The 17,846-nt window shown below is 40.0% G+C and overlaps 1 protein-coding gene across 13 annotated transcripts in view; it reads right to left on the bottom strand.

The window, feature by feature from the left end:
- The window catches only part of kirrel3b (kirre like nephrin family adhesion molecule 3b), a 193,778-nt gene that overhangs the window by 61,176 nt on the left and 114,756 nt on the right, over window positions 1-17,846 (bottom strand). For all 13 annotated transcript variants that reach the window (XM_058079996.1, XM_058079993.1, XM_058079994.1 and 10 more), the window contains 2 exons: window positions 16,667-16,816; window positions 9,317-9,466 (listed from right to left, as the gene is read on the bottom strand). In XM_058079996.1, the coding sequence (XP_057935979.1) occupies window positions 9,317-9,466; window positions 16,667-16,816 (300 nt within the window). The remainder of the gene's footprint in view (window positions 1-9,316; window positions 9,467-16,666; window positions 16,817-17,846) is intronic.

The following is a 17,846-nucleotide window of genomic DNA, read 5'->3' as shown; positions in this document are numbered from 1 at the left end:
CGTGACTTTAATCACCTTTTGTTATTTATACTAAATAAGCAGCAGACTTTACCTTTATTGTGATACTACTGGTCTGGCCCTCTAAAAATGTGACGACTGATGTAAATATTTACACACCGGCAGACAGAATCGTTAAATGTCAATATGGAAGACAGCCTTGATGGACATTTGGTTTCCAAGTCCTGCCCATGTCCCTGCAAAGATGTTTTGCTTGATAGCGGCCATGTTTTTCAACCAATTTTGCTCAACTTTTGCAGCTATGTGCTTGTTAGTCCCTTGCAGGTGTCTGTCAAATTTCATGGCAAATCTGCGAAACAACCTTGAAGTTACAGCGGGTGTTTTGTAGAGAGTATGAAACTGTCAATCTGACTCATGGTGTTTAATAAGCGCTTCAACATGCGGTGTATTTGTCTGACAAAATAATACCACAGGCGACATTGTTTTGATGTTTCTTTTCAACCTTTTCTATGCAGAGGTGCGGACGGAGAAGAGTTATCTTATATAAACACATGCAATACAACTGATCCATGCCTGCACTTATTATGATTTTTTTTGGTCAAAGCTTGTTTGTGAAATAGCAAGATTACTCAACCAAAATAAAAACTTTGCAGAAACTATTGAACCACTCAGGTTCACAGCAATACCTGAAAGCATAAGAAGTAGTTATATTCTTGTCATTGTGCCTGCTGAGAGAAACTGCAAAAGCTGACCCATAACATATCATTATGACTGACACGAAATTCATTTCATTTCGTCCAAAATGGTCCACTTAGTCCACCTTATTACCGCCAGGTCTGACAGTTATACAGAGTCTAAGCCTTGAACTTGAATCAGCCATCATCATTACTGGGCTGTTTGCAAACTCGGCAGTCCCTAATGGTTCTAAATTAGCTCTTTACTGCAGCTATTCGATAGTCTTGGCATAAGTCGTGTGGTCAGTGGGACAGATTGATTGCTCCTCTTTAATTACAGGGGCTGACTCACTGCAAAAACCAACAGCACTCACTGTATGTGCCTTGTTTCCCCTCCCCCATTGGTCTTATAACGCGACTGCTTTCAGCACTTTCACAAATTTTCATTCTCGGGTGCTGCAATTGGACCCTCCCGCCTACATGCAGGAGGCTGCTGTTTGATAGATCCGAGACAGCAACTACACAAAATAGATGACATGACTTTTTACCTTGTGACAATAAGCAGTAAATATCAACTCCAAGCTACAAAGTATGTGTTTATAGTAAACATTGGTCTATTGTAGTTCATTGGCTCCACACCGAACCGCGGAATGTCAGTTTATGACTTGCTGGCATGCTGCTAATGCTAGCGCTTCTAATACTATTTAGATCCATTCTCAGTCATGGTCGTATTGACACAACCCGAACAAATAGCTGTCCTTGGTTATGCCTGCTGGTAATTAGCAGCTCTTAACCCAAATTTTTATTTGCATTTCAAAGCAAAAAATCAACTGGGAGATGGCTCGCAGAAAAAAAACAAACAAAACACTTATTTGTTGGGACACTTGACACACAATAAGACAAAATACTGACTCCAGTACCTTCTCACTGTCTGGTATTCTCCATATGTCAACTCGCAGAGCCATTTCCTCAACCGACCTTTTTCTTTGGCTATTTCTGCTCAATATTTGTTCCCGTTCGTGGCGCCACAACCACTGCTGCGTTTCCTCAAACTCGCTCGTCAAAAACATAAATATTGAGGCACACAGGCCACACAGCTAGGAGACCCGGGTTCAGTTCCCCTCTTGGGCATCTCTGTGTGGAGTTTGCATGTTCTCCCCGTGCATGCGTGGGTTTTCTCCGGGTACTCCGGTTTCCTCCCACATTCCAAAAACATGCTAGGTTAATTGGCCACTCCAAATTGTCCATAGGTATGAATGTGAGTGTGAATGGTTGTTTGTCTATATGTGCCCTGTGATTGGCTGGCCACCAGTCCAGGATGTACCCCGCCTCTTGCCCGAAGACAGCTGGGATAGGCTCCAGCACCCCCGCGACCCTTGTGAAGATAAGCAGTAGAAAATGAATGAATGGATGGATAAATATATTAACAAGTTAACTTTTACAGCCTTAATTTTTACTTTAGAAATTCATTTTACACACATTTTGGTCAGAAATCAACTTAAGCAACAAAAAAAGTGACCCAAAAGAACTGGCTCTTTTTAGAGAGCAGATTCTCGAAAAAGAGCAAACCTTCCCAATACTGAATGACAATAGTAGATAGTGAACATGGCCTCTGTCCTGATCCTGTAACAGATTATTTGTATTTGCATGATTTCCTAAGGGACAAATAGTTTGCCGAGCATCCATAATGGATTGTTTCTGACATTAGAGGTTCCAATGTACATGAATCACCTATTAGACAAGTTTTACCTTTCAGTGCTAATGTTTCTTCCAAAAATAGAAGTGAATGTGAGGGAACTGGCTGTCATCTTTAGTCAGGTAACAACTTCTGCACTGAATTGAACCCGCTAGGCCATATCTAATTTGGGGGAGACTCCTGCAAAGAAGTATTGGGAGCATTTTGTGAGCACCCCGTGGCGTTCCCAGTGTGTGAGCAATTGAGAAAAAGCAATTTGGAGCTGGGAATGAAGGAGCGAAGTCCCCCCTTCACAAGGAGGGCATAGGGAAAGAAATGCAATGTGGAGCTTCCGCCCGCGCTTTGGCTGACGTGTCCTGAACAACAATGAGCTTCTTGACTTTTCCCGTCTGTCGTCTGCAGAAGAAAGCTCGCGCTGGGCCGTCTGTCACCCTGACTGCGACAGCTTGTTTGTGATAGATCGGGAAAGGAGGCAGTCAAAATGAAGAGGAGGGATGAGGGAATACCCGGTGCAGGTGGATGCAAGGAACATGCGTGACTCACTGGGCCAAATCACCAAAATTGTGTGTGCTGTCATTCTACATCTGTGTGAGAGTTCTTCAGGTGTGCACAATTGCATACAAATAATAAACATGCAGCGTGGCTATAAAAGTGGATTAGGCAGAAGTGCCGAGTGGAAGACTGGAGGGCAAAAACTAGTCAAGATTTAATTATAGATTTAAGAGGAAACAGGCGGAAAACAGTAATCTTTATGTTTAATGCTCATCCTATAAACATGGGGTGCTGAAGGGTCTGAATAATGCTATTGTGTCATAAAAAGATGCTTTAAAAAACAAACCAAAGTAAAATACTAGGCTTTTATTTTGGTAATTTTGGTCCAGGGTGTACCCCGCCTCTCACCCCAAGACAGCTGGGATAGGCTTCAGCATGCCCGCGACCCTCGTGAAGATAAGTGGTATAGAAAATATATTACATTTGTTTTCATCAAACCAAAATACAGTGGTACCTCAGTTTTTGTTATTAATTCATCCAAAAAGTCTGATGAAAACAAAAGTATTTTTTCCGATAGAAAATAATGTAAACCCAATTCATCCATTCCATATATGCAGAAAACAATGCATAAATAAATATAAATCATGACTGGATTGTACAAATGAACATTGAACATAACTTTACGGAAGACTGTTGTGGGCGAAAACAGAAAGTAGCGGAGAGGGTGAAGGATATGGGGACACCATCTTTGTACTTTGTTATGAGTTTCTTCTTGAAATCAATAGTGTTTTTCATCTTTTGTATCAAATTGCTGCCACTTCTTCACACCATTGCAAGGTAAGTAGCATACTGTATTTTAACCGAGAGCATAAACAAAAACTTTCTTTGAAAATCAAATCATAAGGAAAATGTGGCTTTGAAAAACCGACTGTACAGTAATCCCTCATTTATTGCGTTTAATTGGACGATAGACCTGGCCGTGATAAGTGAATGTCAGTGAAGTAAGATTCTTTACTCATAAATGGCATATTTGTGTTGTTACTGCATATAAAAAGTGTTTATGATCTTATAAGTACAGTTTATGACATTATTAGAACCCTCTAGACATGAAATAGCACCCCTATAGTCATCTTTACACTCATACTACCCAACATAGTAGATATAATAAGAGTAAATGAGATATAGTATACGACCAGTCCAGGGTGTAACCCGCCTCTTGTCCAAAGTCAGCTGGGGTAGGCTCCAGCATACCCTCACGACCCTAATGAGTATAAGCGGTTGAAGAGCAAAGCCACAAATTTAAAGCTCAATGTGGTGATCGACAGTTGTATTAGACAAAGCTATATTATGAATATTATATTATAAAGTGAGCATTGTAATATTTGATAAATAAGATGCATGGAAGATGGATATTATGTTTGTTTAAAAAGGCTGCAGGGTGGTAGAATGGCACAATATAATTTTTTTTAAAAGCACATTACCAATTATTTGTGTGTTTTAGATGAAACAATAGTTGATACATTCCTAAAAAAAAACAATGAACACATATTCATTATGCAGTGTTAATTAAACACACCACAGTTTTTCTGCAGTTGTTTTGCAGAGCACACATTGATTCATGCCACTTTTTTTTCTCCAACTGTTGTTTTTTTTAACCTTAAAAAAAACAATACAGTCTGGCTCCAATAATCACACACCTGTTCACAGCCTATCATAGATGTTATCTGTCCATCTTTGTTAGCCTTTGTTTTTCTTCTACTGAGCTTCAGTGTTTGTTTAGACTAATCGATCAACTGCAGGCGGGTACTAGGAAAAAAACAAGTCCCTAAACATAGGCCATATTATAGCACTATTGTACATTAATTGTGTTGCAAAAGCATGATGGCGGCACATGCAGTATAGGGCTCAGCTATCCTTGCAGGAATAGTTGGGGGAAATAGATAGGTGTAATAATATGGTGTGTTTATTAAATATGTTGCAGGAAAGGACTTTATTGCTCTGGTGCAAACAATTTCAACATACAGAACGGACAAAAAATACTCTAATGCTAAATCTTATTACAATAGCTAGGATGCTCATCTAAATAACATGCATAGGGCATTAATTGGAAGAGATGTTGTAATTTCCGAAATGGCAGAACCAATGCTGTATTGTGTATGAATTTGGTGTAAACAACAGTAAGAGACATGTGATACGCACAAGTTTCACCAACAGCTCAGTCGTGCAATAGCGTTTTAATGCACATGCAGAGATATGTTGATGGATCTATATTGATAAATACAGAATGCTAACTACACTTGAAATACAGCTCTTGTCATCTTGTGGCGCTGTTAAAAAAAAATCGAAATTGAGATCCTGGTGGTTAGAAAACTGAATAGAGGTGTTAATTGGAGCACTTTCCAATTCTCACACTCTTAATACTCATGTGTCTATTTACTCTGCGGTTTTGTAATTCTGCAAATACTGTATAAGGGTTTATTATGACTGTTTTGTCAATGCACACCAACAACAAAAGAAACCCTTGAGCGTTAGTGGTTGCATGAATATTTGGCGCCGAAACACAGGTCTAACAAATTAATTAACTCCGCAGGAGAAGGAAAAAACAAATATCCAGCATGCCTCGCGATCACTCTTTAGAATGACAGCTTGGCTATCAATCCCGTGTTTTGTCACAAGGCCACGATCACATTGTTTATCAATCTCAGTTATAAACAAAGCAAAAAGGTCTCCATAGCAACTGGAAATCAAGTTTTTTTTCCCCCTATAATAAAACATGTGAGTTTTGCTTTCTTGTATGGTTAAGTCAGTGACGCTATGTGGCTTTCAAGGGCAACCTCAATAAAACAGAAAGGGGGGGGGGGGGGGGGGGGGGGGGCTTCTGTGTTATGTCCGAGCCCATCACAGTCCAGACTGGAGTTGGCGCAGAGGCTTTTGGACGGATATAATGCTATAAAATATGGAGGTTGGAGTTTTGGATTTATTCTGTTGTGAGCTTGGGGAAGGAAGTGGTTGTGTACTGTGTGTGTGTGTGTGTGCGCACACATATGCACAGGTGTGTGAGGTCGTAGCTCTCTTCCATGTCAATACACACGCTCTGTCTTGGCTGGCAAGTAATTGACAGCTTGGAGTTTGCAGTCACACAGGCCTGGCATATATTTCCCTCCATGCACCGCATCAGCATGAAGCTCCCCCTCGGCACCGTATTCTCCACTCAACTTACTTGGCAGGGGATTTAAACAAACACCTTCCATTAGGGCTTATGGAGGAATGAGAAAGAATGATAAATTCCCCTCGCCCTCAATCAGCTAAATAGGTGATAAAGGCTTCCCATTTCTTATTCCTGATGAAATGCAGTCAACCCTACCACGACACTCCCTGTTGATTGCACTTTAAAGTCATTTATAAGCATTGCCGTTTCTGCCTTTAATTATGAGTATTTGATGAAAGCGCCTCCAAGACTGCTAAAATTTGGAATTAGAGCAAAATCTAGAAAAAGTTGAGCAAGTGGCACAGCCGACATACGGTAAAGTCTACAAAGTAGAGGATTGTTTTATTGATGTTTCACATTGGTTTGAATTTTAGGAACGATGCATTTTATTGGATTCATTTTACAGTAATCCCTCTTTTATTGCAGTCAATTGGTTTCAGACCCGACTGTGATAAGTGAATTTCCTTATACATTGAAAATTTTCATAGTCAGCAGGATGCTTTTGGATTACTATATCTCACAGCTGGCCTGGGAACTCTTTGGTGTCCTCCTGTTGGAGTTGTAGAAGGTGGCCGGGGACCGGCGCGACCCAGACCCGGATAAGCGGGAACCTGGATAAGACTGTAAATAAAACTCATGCTTATGTGTGTTGCTCTAAATGTGTTCTAGTGCTGGGGGAGCTGAGTAGGAGGCGGACAGGCGGTGATGATGGGGGTTAAGAGTTGAGTTTGAGCTTGGCGTTTGGTACTGCAACTGTCGGCAGTTTTAGGGATGTCAATGCCTGTTGTGAGATAATTCAAACCTGCAATATGTGATCTTCCGGGGATCAAGTCGGTCAAGTAACATTACTGAACCTTTATGACCAGTGGAGAAGGTACCCTGGTCATATTCAACCACAAAACAGCATGATTTTTTTGAAAAACCCTCATAGGATGAAGCCACAAAATTCAGTGTGGCGAGGAATGGCTTCTTTTTACGCTTGTGTACCAGTTATGAATGTTACCTTAAATATTACCTTGACAGTTATATGATTTATGCTTGCCCTGTTTGACACTGGAACGAATTAATTAAATATTAATAACTTCAGGGCGGCACGGCGGACGAGTGGTTAGCGCACAGACCTCACAGCTAGGAGACCAGGGTTCAATTCCACCCTCGGCCATCTCTGTGTTGAGTTTGCATGTTCTCCCCGTGCATGCGTGTGTTTTCTCCGTGTACTCCGGTTTCCTCCCACATTCCCAAAAAAATGCTAGGTTAATTGATTAATCCAAATTGTCCATAGGTATGAATGTGAGTGTGAATGGTTGTTTGTATATATGTGCCCTGTGATTGGCTGGCGACCAGTCCAACCCCGCCTCTCGCCCAAAGAAAGCTGGGATAGGCTCCAGCACCCCCCGCGACCCTCGTGAGGAAAAGCGGGAGAAAATGAATGAATGAACTTCTGAAATGGATTTTGTATTAAAAGTCCAAACTATTTGGAGATTGGAAAGTACTAGAATGACACTCAGTAGATGACAGACCTCCAATATGGCTAAACAATTCAGTACTTTGTGCCAACCTTCTGAAAACATTTCTTGGAGTTTTTGGGTAAACCAGATAACTAACTAACCAACGGTGATAAAAATATAACTAATATAATAAGGCAACAATCTGAGATGCTGACACTCAATAACACCATGAGGACAAATGCTAATGTGAGTAAAAGTTTCCAAACGACAAAAAAATAGATTAAAAGTAAAGAATGTGCAAGTGAGCTTTTAAGCTCTGCGTGGAAGTACTTGGTACCAATGATTATTCACTCATATCCATTTGCAGGGCGGCCAAAGAAACACTATGCTTCAATTTGTCTTCCCCTTCTCTCCGTTTCTGCTGCAGCCCTCTCCCTCTTCTACAAATCGTTAGTTTCACTTTTCATTAGGCCGGATCAATAAGGTGGATCAGCCGCTCGTGGCAAGGATACGGTGCTGCAGACACCCCGCGTTTCCAACTCGCGCCTCGTTCGCTTTTTTTGCTCTCTGTTGGCTGGCTGACTCCACGCTATCTTTGAAAGCAATGCTCGCTCCTCCATCCCCTCCAAGGTGGGGAGTCGTGGGAAGCAGCAGGATGCTTTTGTAAGGCCCGATACAGTAACTCCATGCTGGCAAAGTTTAGTAGTGAGGGAAAATTGGTTGGAATTAATTAAGCCAGCTTTTGTATCATGTATCAGAGGAAATATTGCATACCAGAAAAGCTCCAATTCAATGATCACTCACAATCCTTTTGTGAAACATGAACACATACTACTTTCCTTTTTCAGTGCATTATAACACAAGAAAACAAGTTAATTTGAGCTAGCTTACAATGCTGTCATTGGAATACACCTATTTCGAGTTGCGTGGTTTGATATCCACGCTGTGATCATGCATGTGATCAACACGTACACTGATGATAACATGTAATATTTGTAGTATATTGCCGTATTTTGATGATTTAAAACACTACTGAAACTTATTTCCTTGCTGACCGCTAGTCTCGGCGTCATTTACAGACGGAAGAGTGCATACCTAGCTCTCAATTTCGCTACAAAGACTCAACAAGGTTTGCCGTTAGCATTTTTTAACTGAGGACTGAGTCTTGTGCTGGAAGACACAGCCATCCCAAGGACAGCGGACATCCTAAGTTGTCGCTAAGTGTGTGTATCAATGCGCCCTAGGAAAGAAGTTTGGGTAGTGTTTTAAATCATCAAAATACATCAAGATACTACAACTATTACATGTTATCATCAGTGAACGTGTTAATGCATGATCACAGCATGGATATCAAACCATGCAACATTGTTAGAGGTTTTTTTTAATGGCTTAATAGTCAAAATTGGTGAATCCCAGTGACGGCATTGTAAGCTAGCTCGAATTAACTCGTTTTCTCATGTTGTAATGCACAGAAAAGGGAAATAAATATATGTTAATGTTTCACATAAGGATTGTAAATGATGAGCAAAATTCCCCAAAAAAGTGCAGTTCCCCATTAAGAGTTTTTTTTAAGAAAAAAGAGAATAATTATAATAATTAGAAATGCTTCTTCATCCCGTATATTTTTTTAATGTTTTTTTTTTTTATTTTCACAAATATATACAAATATACTAATTCAATTTGCTGGCACATTTTATCTTATTCATTGATTTTATTATCTGGACATAGCAAACAAATCAATAAAATACAAGATGTTGCTGACCCGGAGCTAATTGGAGGCGCTGGTCATGATTTCTTTTGTATATCATAATAATAAAAATGCACCATAATGCAGACTTACCGAGCACAGTGAGGCGGGCAGGCCGGGACCTCATGGCAGCCTGGACAGCCTGGCACTCAAACACAGCATCGTCCATCAGCTCCACGCGCTGGATTCGCAAATGATGTTCTCCTGAGCCGTGGTCGCCAATCACTGTGTAACGGGGATAGCCTGCAGCATAAACACACATATGTGTTAACTTTACACACCCTGTAAGTCAAATACATGAATGCAGAAGATTTGTATATAATAGAAAACCCAAACAAAAATGCCTGTTGTGGGTTAATTGTGTTAATAAAGTCACAGTGCAAACAGGTTTTTATAGCACTACTGGCTGTGTAATGTGTGGAGGTGCTGAGAGAAGACAAATGCTTTGCGGCAACCAGAAAGAGTTAAATTCCACTTGCTTGCACATCGCTCAGTCCAATGATTTGTAGTTTAATAATGCAAAAAAGCATAGGGGATATCTACGAGACGTACATTTCGCACAAGTCAAGCCCAACGGCTTTGGAGATACCCCCCTAAGTAATATTGAAATATGCATTGAGACTGCTTTGCCGAGTGCATCCCTCCATTGGGGTGAATAAGCCCAACAAAGAGCGTGTTTGACGGGGAAGCCAGCTCTTTCTAATATTCCTGGAATTGCTTGTCCCCTCAGATTTATTTCCGTTTTTCTAATTATTGAGAATAGATATGATATTCATAAAAACGCCACCTCAGACTATGTGGCGTTAGATATAATTAAACACCTTTAGATATAGTGTATTATCTCATTGTATTTTCAGTCTAATAGCACTACAACACAACTCGTGGAAAAATACTGTGACAACTCTCGCACACAAGCTTAACTTTCGCTTTCACAACTGCCGTATAGACTTTGTGTACTTTGATTCTGGGCTCTTCATTGATGCTAACGCGGTTCAAAGAAAGACTAAAGAAAATAAAAAGCCAAGACAGTCGGTACTTTTGGAGAAAATCATGCAGTTTTTGTCATGTGGTCTTTAGAGATTGAATCGAGACAGGAAAGAATTTTGATTGAATTTACACCAATTTATTTAATACATGCAGCGTTTACTGGTTAGGATTTAGCTTTGAATCTAACAAGCTAAGTTATTTTGTGTTTATGATTTATTTCAAATATTTTGTATTTATTTTGTATTATTTATTCACTTTTGCTTATTTTAATTTGACATCTGCTGGTCTTGGACTGTTTGTTATCAATGTATGAGTTAGCTTTCAAGCTAGCACGCTAAGTTTTTTTGGTTTTATAGCCATTTTCAAGACATGTACTGATCGCACTGTTCATTTTTTTAGGTTTACTGAGCTTTTTGGTGTCATTCGTCTGGTTAGGTACAGTATGGCATGTGTTTATTGATTAAATTATATTGATAGTTATTGACACAGCAATTAACCCATGGCGTCATTTCCTGTTTGCGCCACCGGAACATACATACATACAGCAACACACATAAATATTTCTTAATCGTATTATTTTCTGTTATTATGTCTACTACGTGCGTAAAGATGACTCTAGGGGTTTTATTTCATTTTTTATTTCAACACAGTATTTAGAAGGTTTCTATTCTCTGACTTTGGATATATTTAAATTATATGCTACTTCAGGGAAATTCACTTATCACGGCTAGAACCAATTAATGGTGATGAAGAAGGGATTACTGTGTATGAACAGGATACATCATCATCATATTTCATGCTAAGGTTGACAAGGAGGTTCTGTTTGTGTCACATTAGCAGATAAGCAATTCATATTTGTATCGGCATTTAAAAGCCGCAGGGGAAAAAAAAAATATGTGAGCCAGCCTTAGAGCAGCTTTGCAAGGAAATACTAGAATCCTATTTTTCACTTCCCTCTTTCCCAAAAGCTCTATAAGTATCAATCCGACAAATTCTGGTGAAGTATAGATTTTTCAGTAACTGCAGTGCTACCTGATAACCACAAAGCCACAAAGACCCCCAAACACCTCTGTTTTTCACTGTAAAGGTTTTTACAGTCTGGGGATACAGTCTGTTCACAAACTGTTCCGTTCCGCAGCAAGTCCTTGGATTTTTCTATTGCAAAAGCAGTCTGCCTGCCCAAAGTCCACTTAATGACGCTGGGTTCATTGAATCCAGTTGTCTTTAATAGAGCATGACACAGGCTTCATTTTATGCCGGAGTGGTGAGTTATAGCCGATTAAGCCACTCTCTGCATTTCATTTCTGCATTTAATCTTAAGGGTTCATACAAGTGGGAGTGCGAAGGACAAAGGAACACATCAACATTAAAGCCCGGGAGATTATAACCAAAGCAGAAAAATATGTCAGACTGAAGGTGATAACGTCTTCTATCTTTAAATTTGGTGACAATGTGCCCTACACTGAGTGAGCTAGCACATTAAAGCGGGCTGTAAAAGTAAAAGGGTTTAATGTAGACCCATCTCATTTTAAAAGCTTCAATTAATAATATTAATAATCATTGACGGGAGAAGACATGTTGCTTTTGCATGAGAAGTGCCTGAAATAGCACACACATCATTATGTGCGCAAGGTCACCCGGATGACCATTCTGCTTCAATTTGAATGGATATTCATTGATGAGATTCAATGCTGTGATGACATTGTGGATCACAAGGGTAATGATCATGACATAATCACAGTGATATACATTAAGTAGACTTTGGAGAGCATATACTGGAAGCCGAACTCAGGCTTAAACGTTGGTTTATTCCTCACTATAAGACGGGTCTTAGATTTATTGAGTTGATGTATACATGCAAAGCAACAGGTGGGGCCAGGAGCTTTTCTTCCTGTCACTCACACACAGCAATGATCTGGAAAAAAAAATATGTCTCTCCAAGATGTTAACAAACAACAGAGAAGGACTTATAGTTAAAAAGTTAAGATAAATGTGATCAATGAAGGACATCCTCTTGTGATTGTTGGATATTTACAGTATATTTATACAAAACCGCAACTTCAAACCAGAGTCTGACTATAAATACTACATTGTCAAAACAAAATATGAGGATGACTCTTAAACTTAATTTCATTTAGCTTTTTGTCACAATAATTCTGATAGTAGCACCGTCCCCAACATGGGATGTTCATGTTCCGGAACATTCCACCATCACTGCTTCTATTCAGCTTTAAATTGTCCAATCCTCTAATCAGTGCCTGTGGCTGTCTAATTAAATCTCTCCACATTATTTGGCTACAACAGGGAACTTCATTTGTAAGGATGCCTAATGTTGGCTTTCTTACCGATTTTGCTGATACCGATATTAGAATGATTTTTAAGTATTTTTCAAATAACAGGTCCTTAAAAAGAGAAGTCGTATACTCAGTTGTATTTCTCAGCTACGGTCCGAGTCTCCTATCTGAGAGATTACGCTAGCACCAAGTACAATACAGCAGATTGCCCACTTTTAAAAGTTTTCAAAGTCAACAAATTAGTGGTCTTACCAGAATCAGAATCGCCTTTATTGTCGTTGTATTGCATACAACGAAATTTGAGTGCAACTCCACAGTGCATTTTGCAGAAAGTACAAATAAAAAATAAGGAAAAAATAATAATATATGTTTTATATTAATAAAAATAAAATAAGGAATAAGAATATAAATATAAAAGTGGCAGGTGCTGTTCAGAATAAATGTAAATATATGTATATCAAAAACAATAACCTATACAGTAACAAAATGTAGAATTGCAGTAAACGGCAGGTCGAGTGGTTAGCGCGCAGACCTCACAGCTAGGAGACTACCTTTGGCCATCTCTGTGTGGTGTTTATGTTCTCTCCGTGCATGCGTGGGTTTTCTCCGGGTACTCCGGTTTCGTCCCACATTCCAATAACATGCTAGGTCAATGAAATTGTCCATAGGTATGAATGTGAGTGTGAATGGTTGTTTGTCTATATGTGCCCTGTGATTGGCTGGCCACCGTTCCAGGGTGTACCCTGCCTCTCGCCCTAAGACAGCTGGGATAGGCTCCAGCACCCCCGCTACCCTTGTGGGGATAAGCGGTAGAAAATGAATGAATGAATGAAAAAGGTAGTATTGCACATATTGTACCTGAATTTCACTTGAATGAATCTATTTCACATAAGTCCCGTATTGCACATTTTGAAGCTTATTGTACATAAAAGTGAGGTGTGTGTTTTAGTAGTGCAATAGTGTTAATTTTTGATTCTTTAATGCAGTGCTGGCTTTGGGAAAGAAGCTGTCTTTGAGTCTGTTACCAAACAATGCGCCTTATAGTTTTAACATAGTGGCAGCGCTACATCAATGTCCCTCATTAGGCCCAGCTTCATTGCTTTCTCTTTAGGTTTTTGTAACACTTTCTCTGAAAGAAACCCCATTTTCCAACAAGGAGTGTTAAAATAAAATACATTCCAGCATCACTAAACGGATCCTGTTCAACTTTAATTTGTCCAATCATGTAATCTGTGCCTGTGGCTGTCTAATTAAATCTCTCTACATTATCCGTCTCCAAAAGGGAGGCCCATTTGCATTTTAGGCGGAAAGGAAACCAAACAAACCATCATCTAATGCACCCCCCAACACACACACACTCATGTAAAGATATGACTAAAAGTGTCATTGTGCACACGGTGATAGATGGTGATGATGACGTACACATGTAGTGTTTGCACATAGGAACATTGATCTTAGTAGTCAGCGAAATTTCAAGAGTGGTAATGTGGTACCCAAACCAAACAATGCAAAATAGGCCCATTAAGGAGTAATGAATCCATTAAGGGGGAATGGATTTGTCTTGAGGCTGGATCAATGATATGTGTGCGCGTTCGTGTGTGTGTGTGTGTAAGCAAACACACACATGAAGCATGGCCTAATGATTTACAGCTTTCACCTAGAACATGTTTCACACAATGTAATCACAAGGGGATAGAAACAGGTGACTGGTGCATGAAAGCAAACACACACACAGACTCGCTGATGAACGTCCACCAACTGTCACATCCTGTTTATGATTCACGTCGTGCATACAAACACTTCAAGTCTCCGTCTTGTACGCTCGCGATGCAACTAAGAATTAATTTGGAGCCGCTTTGTTTGCAGCCACAATCATCATCACAAAAGGAGACGTGTGCCAAATCATGCATATTTATGACAATGATTGCTATTTTCTGAGGGTCTACTTCACTTTCAAAGAGGATATAGGCAGAATTTGGAGAAATGTTTTCCTTTTTTTTGTTGTTTATTTCCACTCATGCATGCTGTTGTAATCACCCAAACCTGTGAATTGGAGACCGATGGTGGCAGACAGGGCACGCCATCGCTTTCTTCACTCGCTTGAATAGCTGAGCAGATGTATATCATTGAGATGCCACATGCAACATTTGCTTTTTTTTTTATAAACGTATACAGCTGTCACTTTTCCTTTCAGCGTGTACATCTTGAAGTAGATGTACCATTACTCTTTTATGGCGCCGTGCCTTGCCTGTCAGTCTATGGAGGCAGGAGCGATAAAAAGGACAGCTGCGCTTCTCTTTATTTCTAGAAATTGTCATCCGGCTCAATACAAGGCGCTCGATCTGCAGCATAGTATATTTTGGGTAAGCTATCTTCTCCAGGCAGGCAGCAATTTCACCTTATATAAGATCTTGTATAGCTTTCATGAGTTTATCAAGGAAATATCCCTTGACATTTTTTTCTCATGTAACTTTCAACTGGTCTTTTATTACTAAATTACGATAGAATATATATATATATTTTATTTTTTTGTTTCTCTCTTTGAATGCATTTTCTTGATGTCTATATGCATTTTAATTCATTTTTATGCTTGAAAATGTCAAATTTAGGCATGCATATGTTTGGTTTTTTTGCTAACAATAGGTTCTATTCAATCATGAATAAAACATAGCTGTTATTTTATAAGAAATTAAACATATTATGAGCCACCCATCCACTTTATTTCTTTACTTACCTTTTCCTATACCCCCCCCCCCCCCCCCCATTAAATGTGGCCCCTGTACTCCACCCTTTAAGTGATCCTGATCACCATAAGCAGATAAAATATTTTTTTAATAGAACTTCCATGCATGTCATTATGCATGGAGTAGTCATAGCTGACGAGCACCACTAATTAGCCAGCTTCAAATACTAACTATGCGCCAGCTGAGCAGCGTGCCATGCTGCGTTCAGAGTGTTGACAGATTCAATTTCATCTCAGTGTTGAAGCAATTTAATTAATAAACAATTTGTTAAATGGTCGGGGTATTCATTCCAATAATTCTTATGGATATTCTTATGGATTCTTAATGTCATCGCTCCAAATGGTTGGAAATGTTTATTCTTGCAATCAGTCAATCAAGTTCAAATAGGCATACATCTTGGATGGATTGCGACAAAGCGGTCAGAGACCCAAATTGAGTATGGCAAGCGGATGACTTGCCAGGGTGTCATCTCTTCAATCGGAGTGGAGTTTTGATTGTGATTTTGAAGCTTCTCCGTCACATATTAGACAGATTTAGGTCAAGCACAATGAGGGAGGCAGTGATGAGTATTTGATTTATTAATAAACATGTGGTGTCATTACGGATATAGCGGAACCTCTAACTTGAATGCCCCTATATTAGAATACAATTGTGTGGACAAATACATCTCAAGACTCGGTTGGATCACATGACCACTTTGGATGGTATAGGCAAATGAGTAATTATTTATTTTTGTTTTATTTAACTGCCTTTTATTACGTGTCATTATACGCAAGTATAGATTATAACTGTGTAAGAGTTTTGCATCAAGATGAAACTCCTTCAGAAACACTCCTTCACGTTCTCATAGGCAAATGAGTAATTATTTAATTTAGTTTTATTTAACTGTATTTTATTACATCTCTTTATACGCATGTATAAGTTATAAATGTGTATGATTTATGCATCAAGATAAACCTCCTTCAGCAACACTCCTTCACTTTCACATAGGCAAATGAGTAATTATTTTAGTTGTATTAACTAAAACAGTTGTGTTAACTGTATTTTACTACGCTCTGTGATTGGCTGGCGACCAGTCCAGGGTGTACCCTGCCTCTCGCCCCAAGACAGCTGGGATAGGCTCCAGCACCCCCCGAGACCCTCGTGAGGAAAAAGCGGTAGAAAATGAATGAATGAATGTATTTTACAACGTGTTTTTATAAGCATGTATACGTTAGAAATGTACATGTTGTACAGACCTCAAAGTGTTTCTTTGCCATTCATATTGTTTCTGATGTAAACACAGGTCGGATGTGTGACATCACAGCATACGTTGTTTCAAATCGCGGAAAATAACTTTGTTTGATGAGGTACCCGCCTACGTGTGGACAGGGCCTCAGTCAACAAGAGTAGGGAGACAAAACCTAATTGTTTCTTACCTGAGAGGTCCCTGCCAACCCCAAGCGCCAGGCCATCTTTGATCCACAGTACAACACCATGGTAACCAGGGATGGAGCATGGTAAGGTCACAGGTTGGCCAGCCACTACCACTAAGTCCTGTGGCTGCTGAGAAAACATGGCCTCTGCACCTATACACACAATCACAGAAGAGAGGGCAGTTTAACAGAAGTATTTTGACATTTGAATATGAATAGGACAAAAATCAGACTCAAGTAGTTTGCGCCCTCCCCAAATGCTTGCTGCCAGTAACTGAAGCGCACGGCATGAAGGGTGTAAAATGAATGGGAAGTGCACCATATGCCGATTTCTACCAAATGTCAACCAGCCACTTGTCAGATGCATGTTGAACGAAGTCTAGAGGGAGAGCTACAAATGTCTTCTATTCCTATTCACCATGCAAAGATACACGCATCCAAGGTGTCGGTGTGATGTCAGCGCTGAAGTTACAGGCTCAGAGACAGCTGTTCCCGCTCAGATTGGTTCATTTATGAAGGATGTCCTCATACCGCCGGGCTGGGCTCCGGTGCATGCTGCAGATAACACCATCTTGTGCTCGTGAGCGGCATACATTAACTCTCGCAGCTCGCACCCGCGTACTCCAGCAGCGCAACTGCTATTAGCTGCTCTCCTCTGCTGCGTATTCAGGCGGAAAGTGGTGTGCACTGAACTCCATTAGAGGCAGAGGTGTGTGTTAATGGAGACCAGTGTGGTGGAGAAGGGTTGAGGGGATGGAGGGTGGTGGTGTTATAGACAAGCTGCCTATCAAAACAATGCCTCCCCATGCACACACAATGAGACACTACAAAACACACATGACAAAACTACAAACTACGGCCCATGGGCCATATACAGCACGTTAAGCATTTTAATCCAAACCACCGGCAAAAGGATTTGCAAATTACCATAAGTCTTGAACTATCAAAATTATTCCAATGGTTTCTAAGCAAGAGACTGCTATCTAGGATATACGAGCTATTATGGTAATCATCAGGACTTCGTCACAGCATCAGGAAGGAAGCAAAGTGGGTGGGGGTCTGTGTGCATAGCATCTGGAGCCCATGCTGAGGTGGTTCTACCGAAAAGTTACATTTTATAGAATGAAGAAGAAGGGATGTTTACATATGCTTGATACTCAATGTTGTCAATGTTATAGTTTAT

This window comes from Doryrhamphus excisus, chromosome 8 (genome assembly GCF_030265055.1).
Source record: "Doryrhamphus excisus isolate RoL2022-K1 chromosome 8, RoL_Dexc_1.0, whole genome shotgun sequence".
Classification (NCBI taxonomy): Eukaryota; Metazoa; Chordata; class Actinopteri; order Syngnathiformes; family Syngnathidae; genus Doryrhamphus; species Doryrhamphus excisus.
Note: the sequence above shows the minus strand (reverse complement) of the source record. Positions and strands in the feature narration are given on the sequence as shown.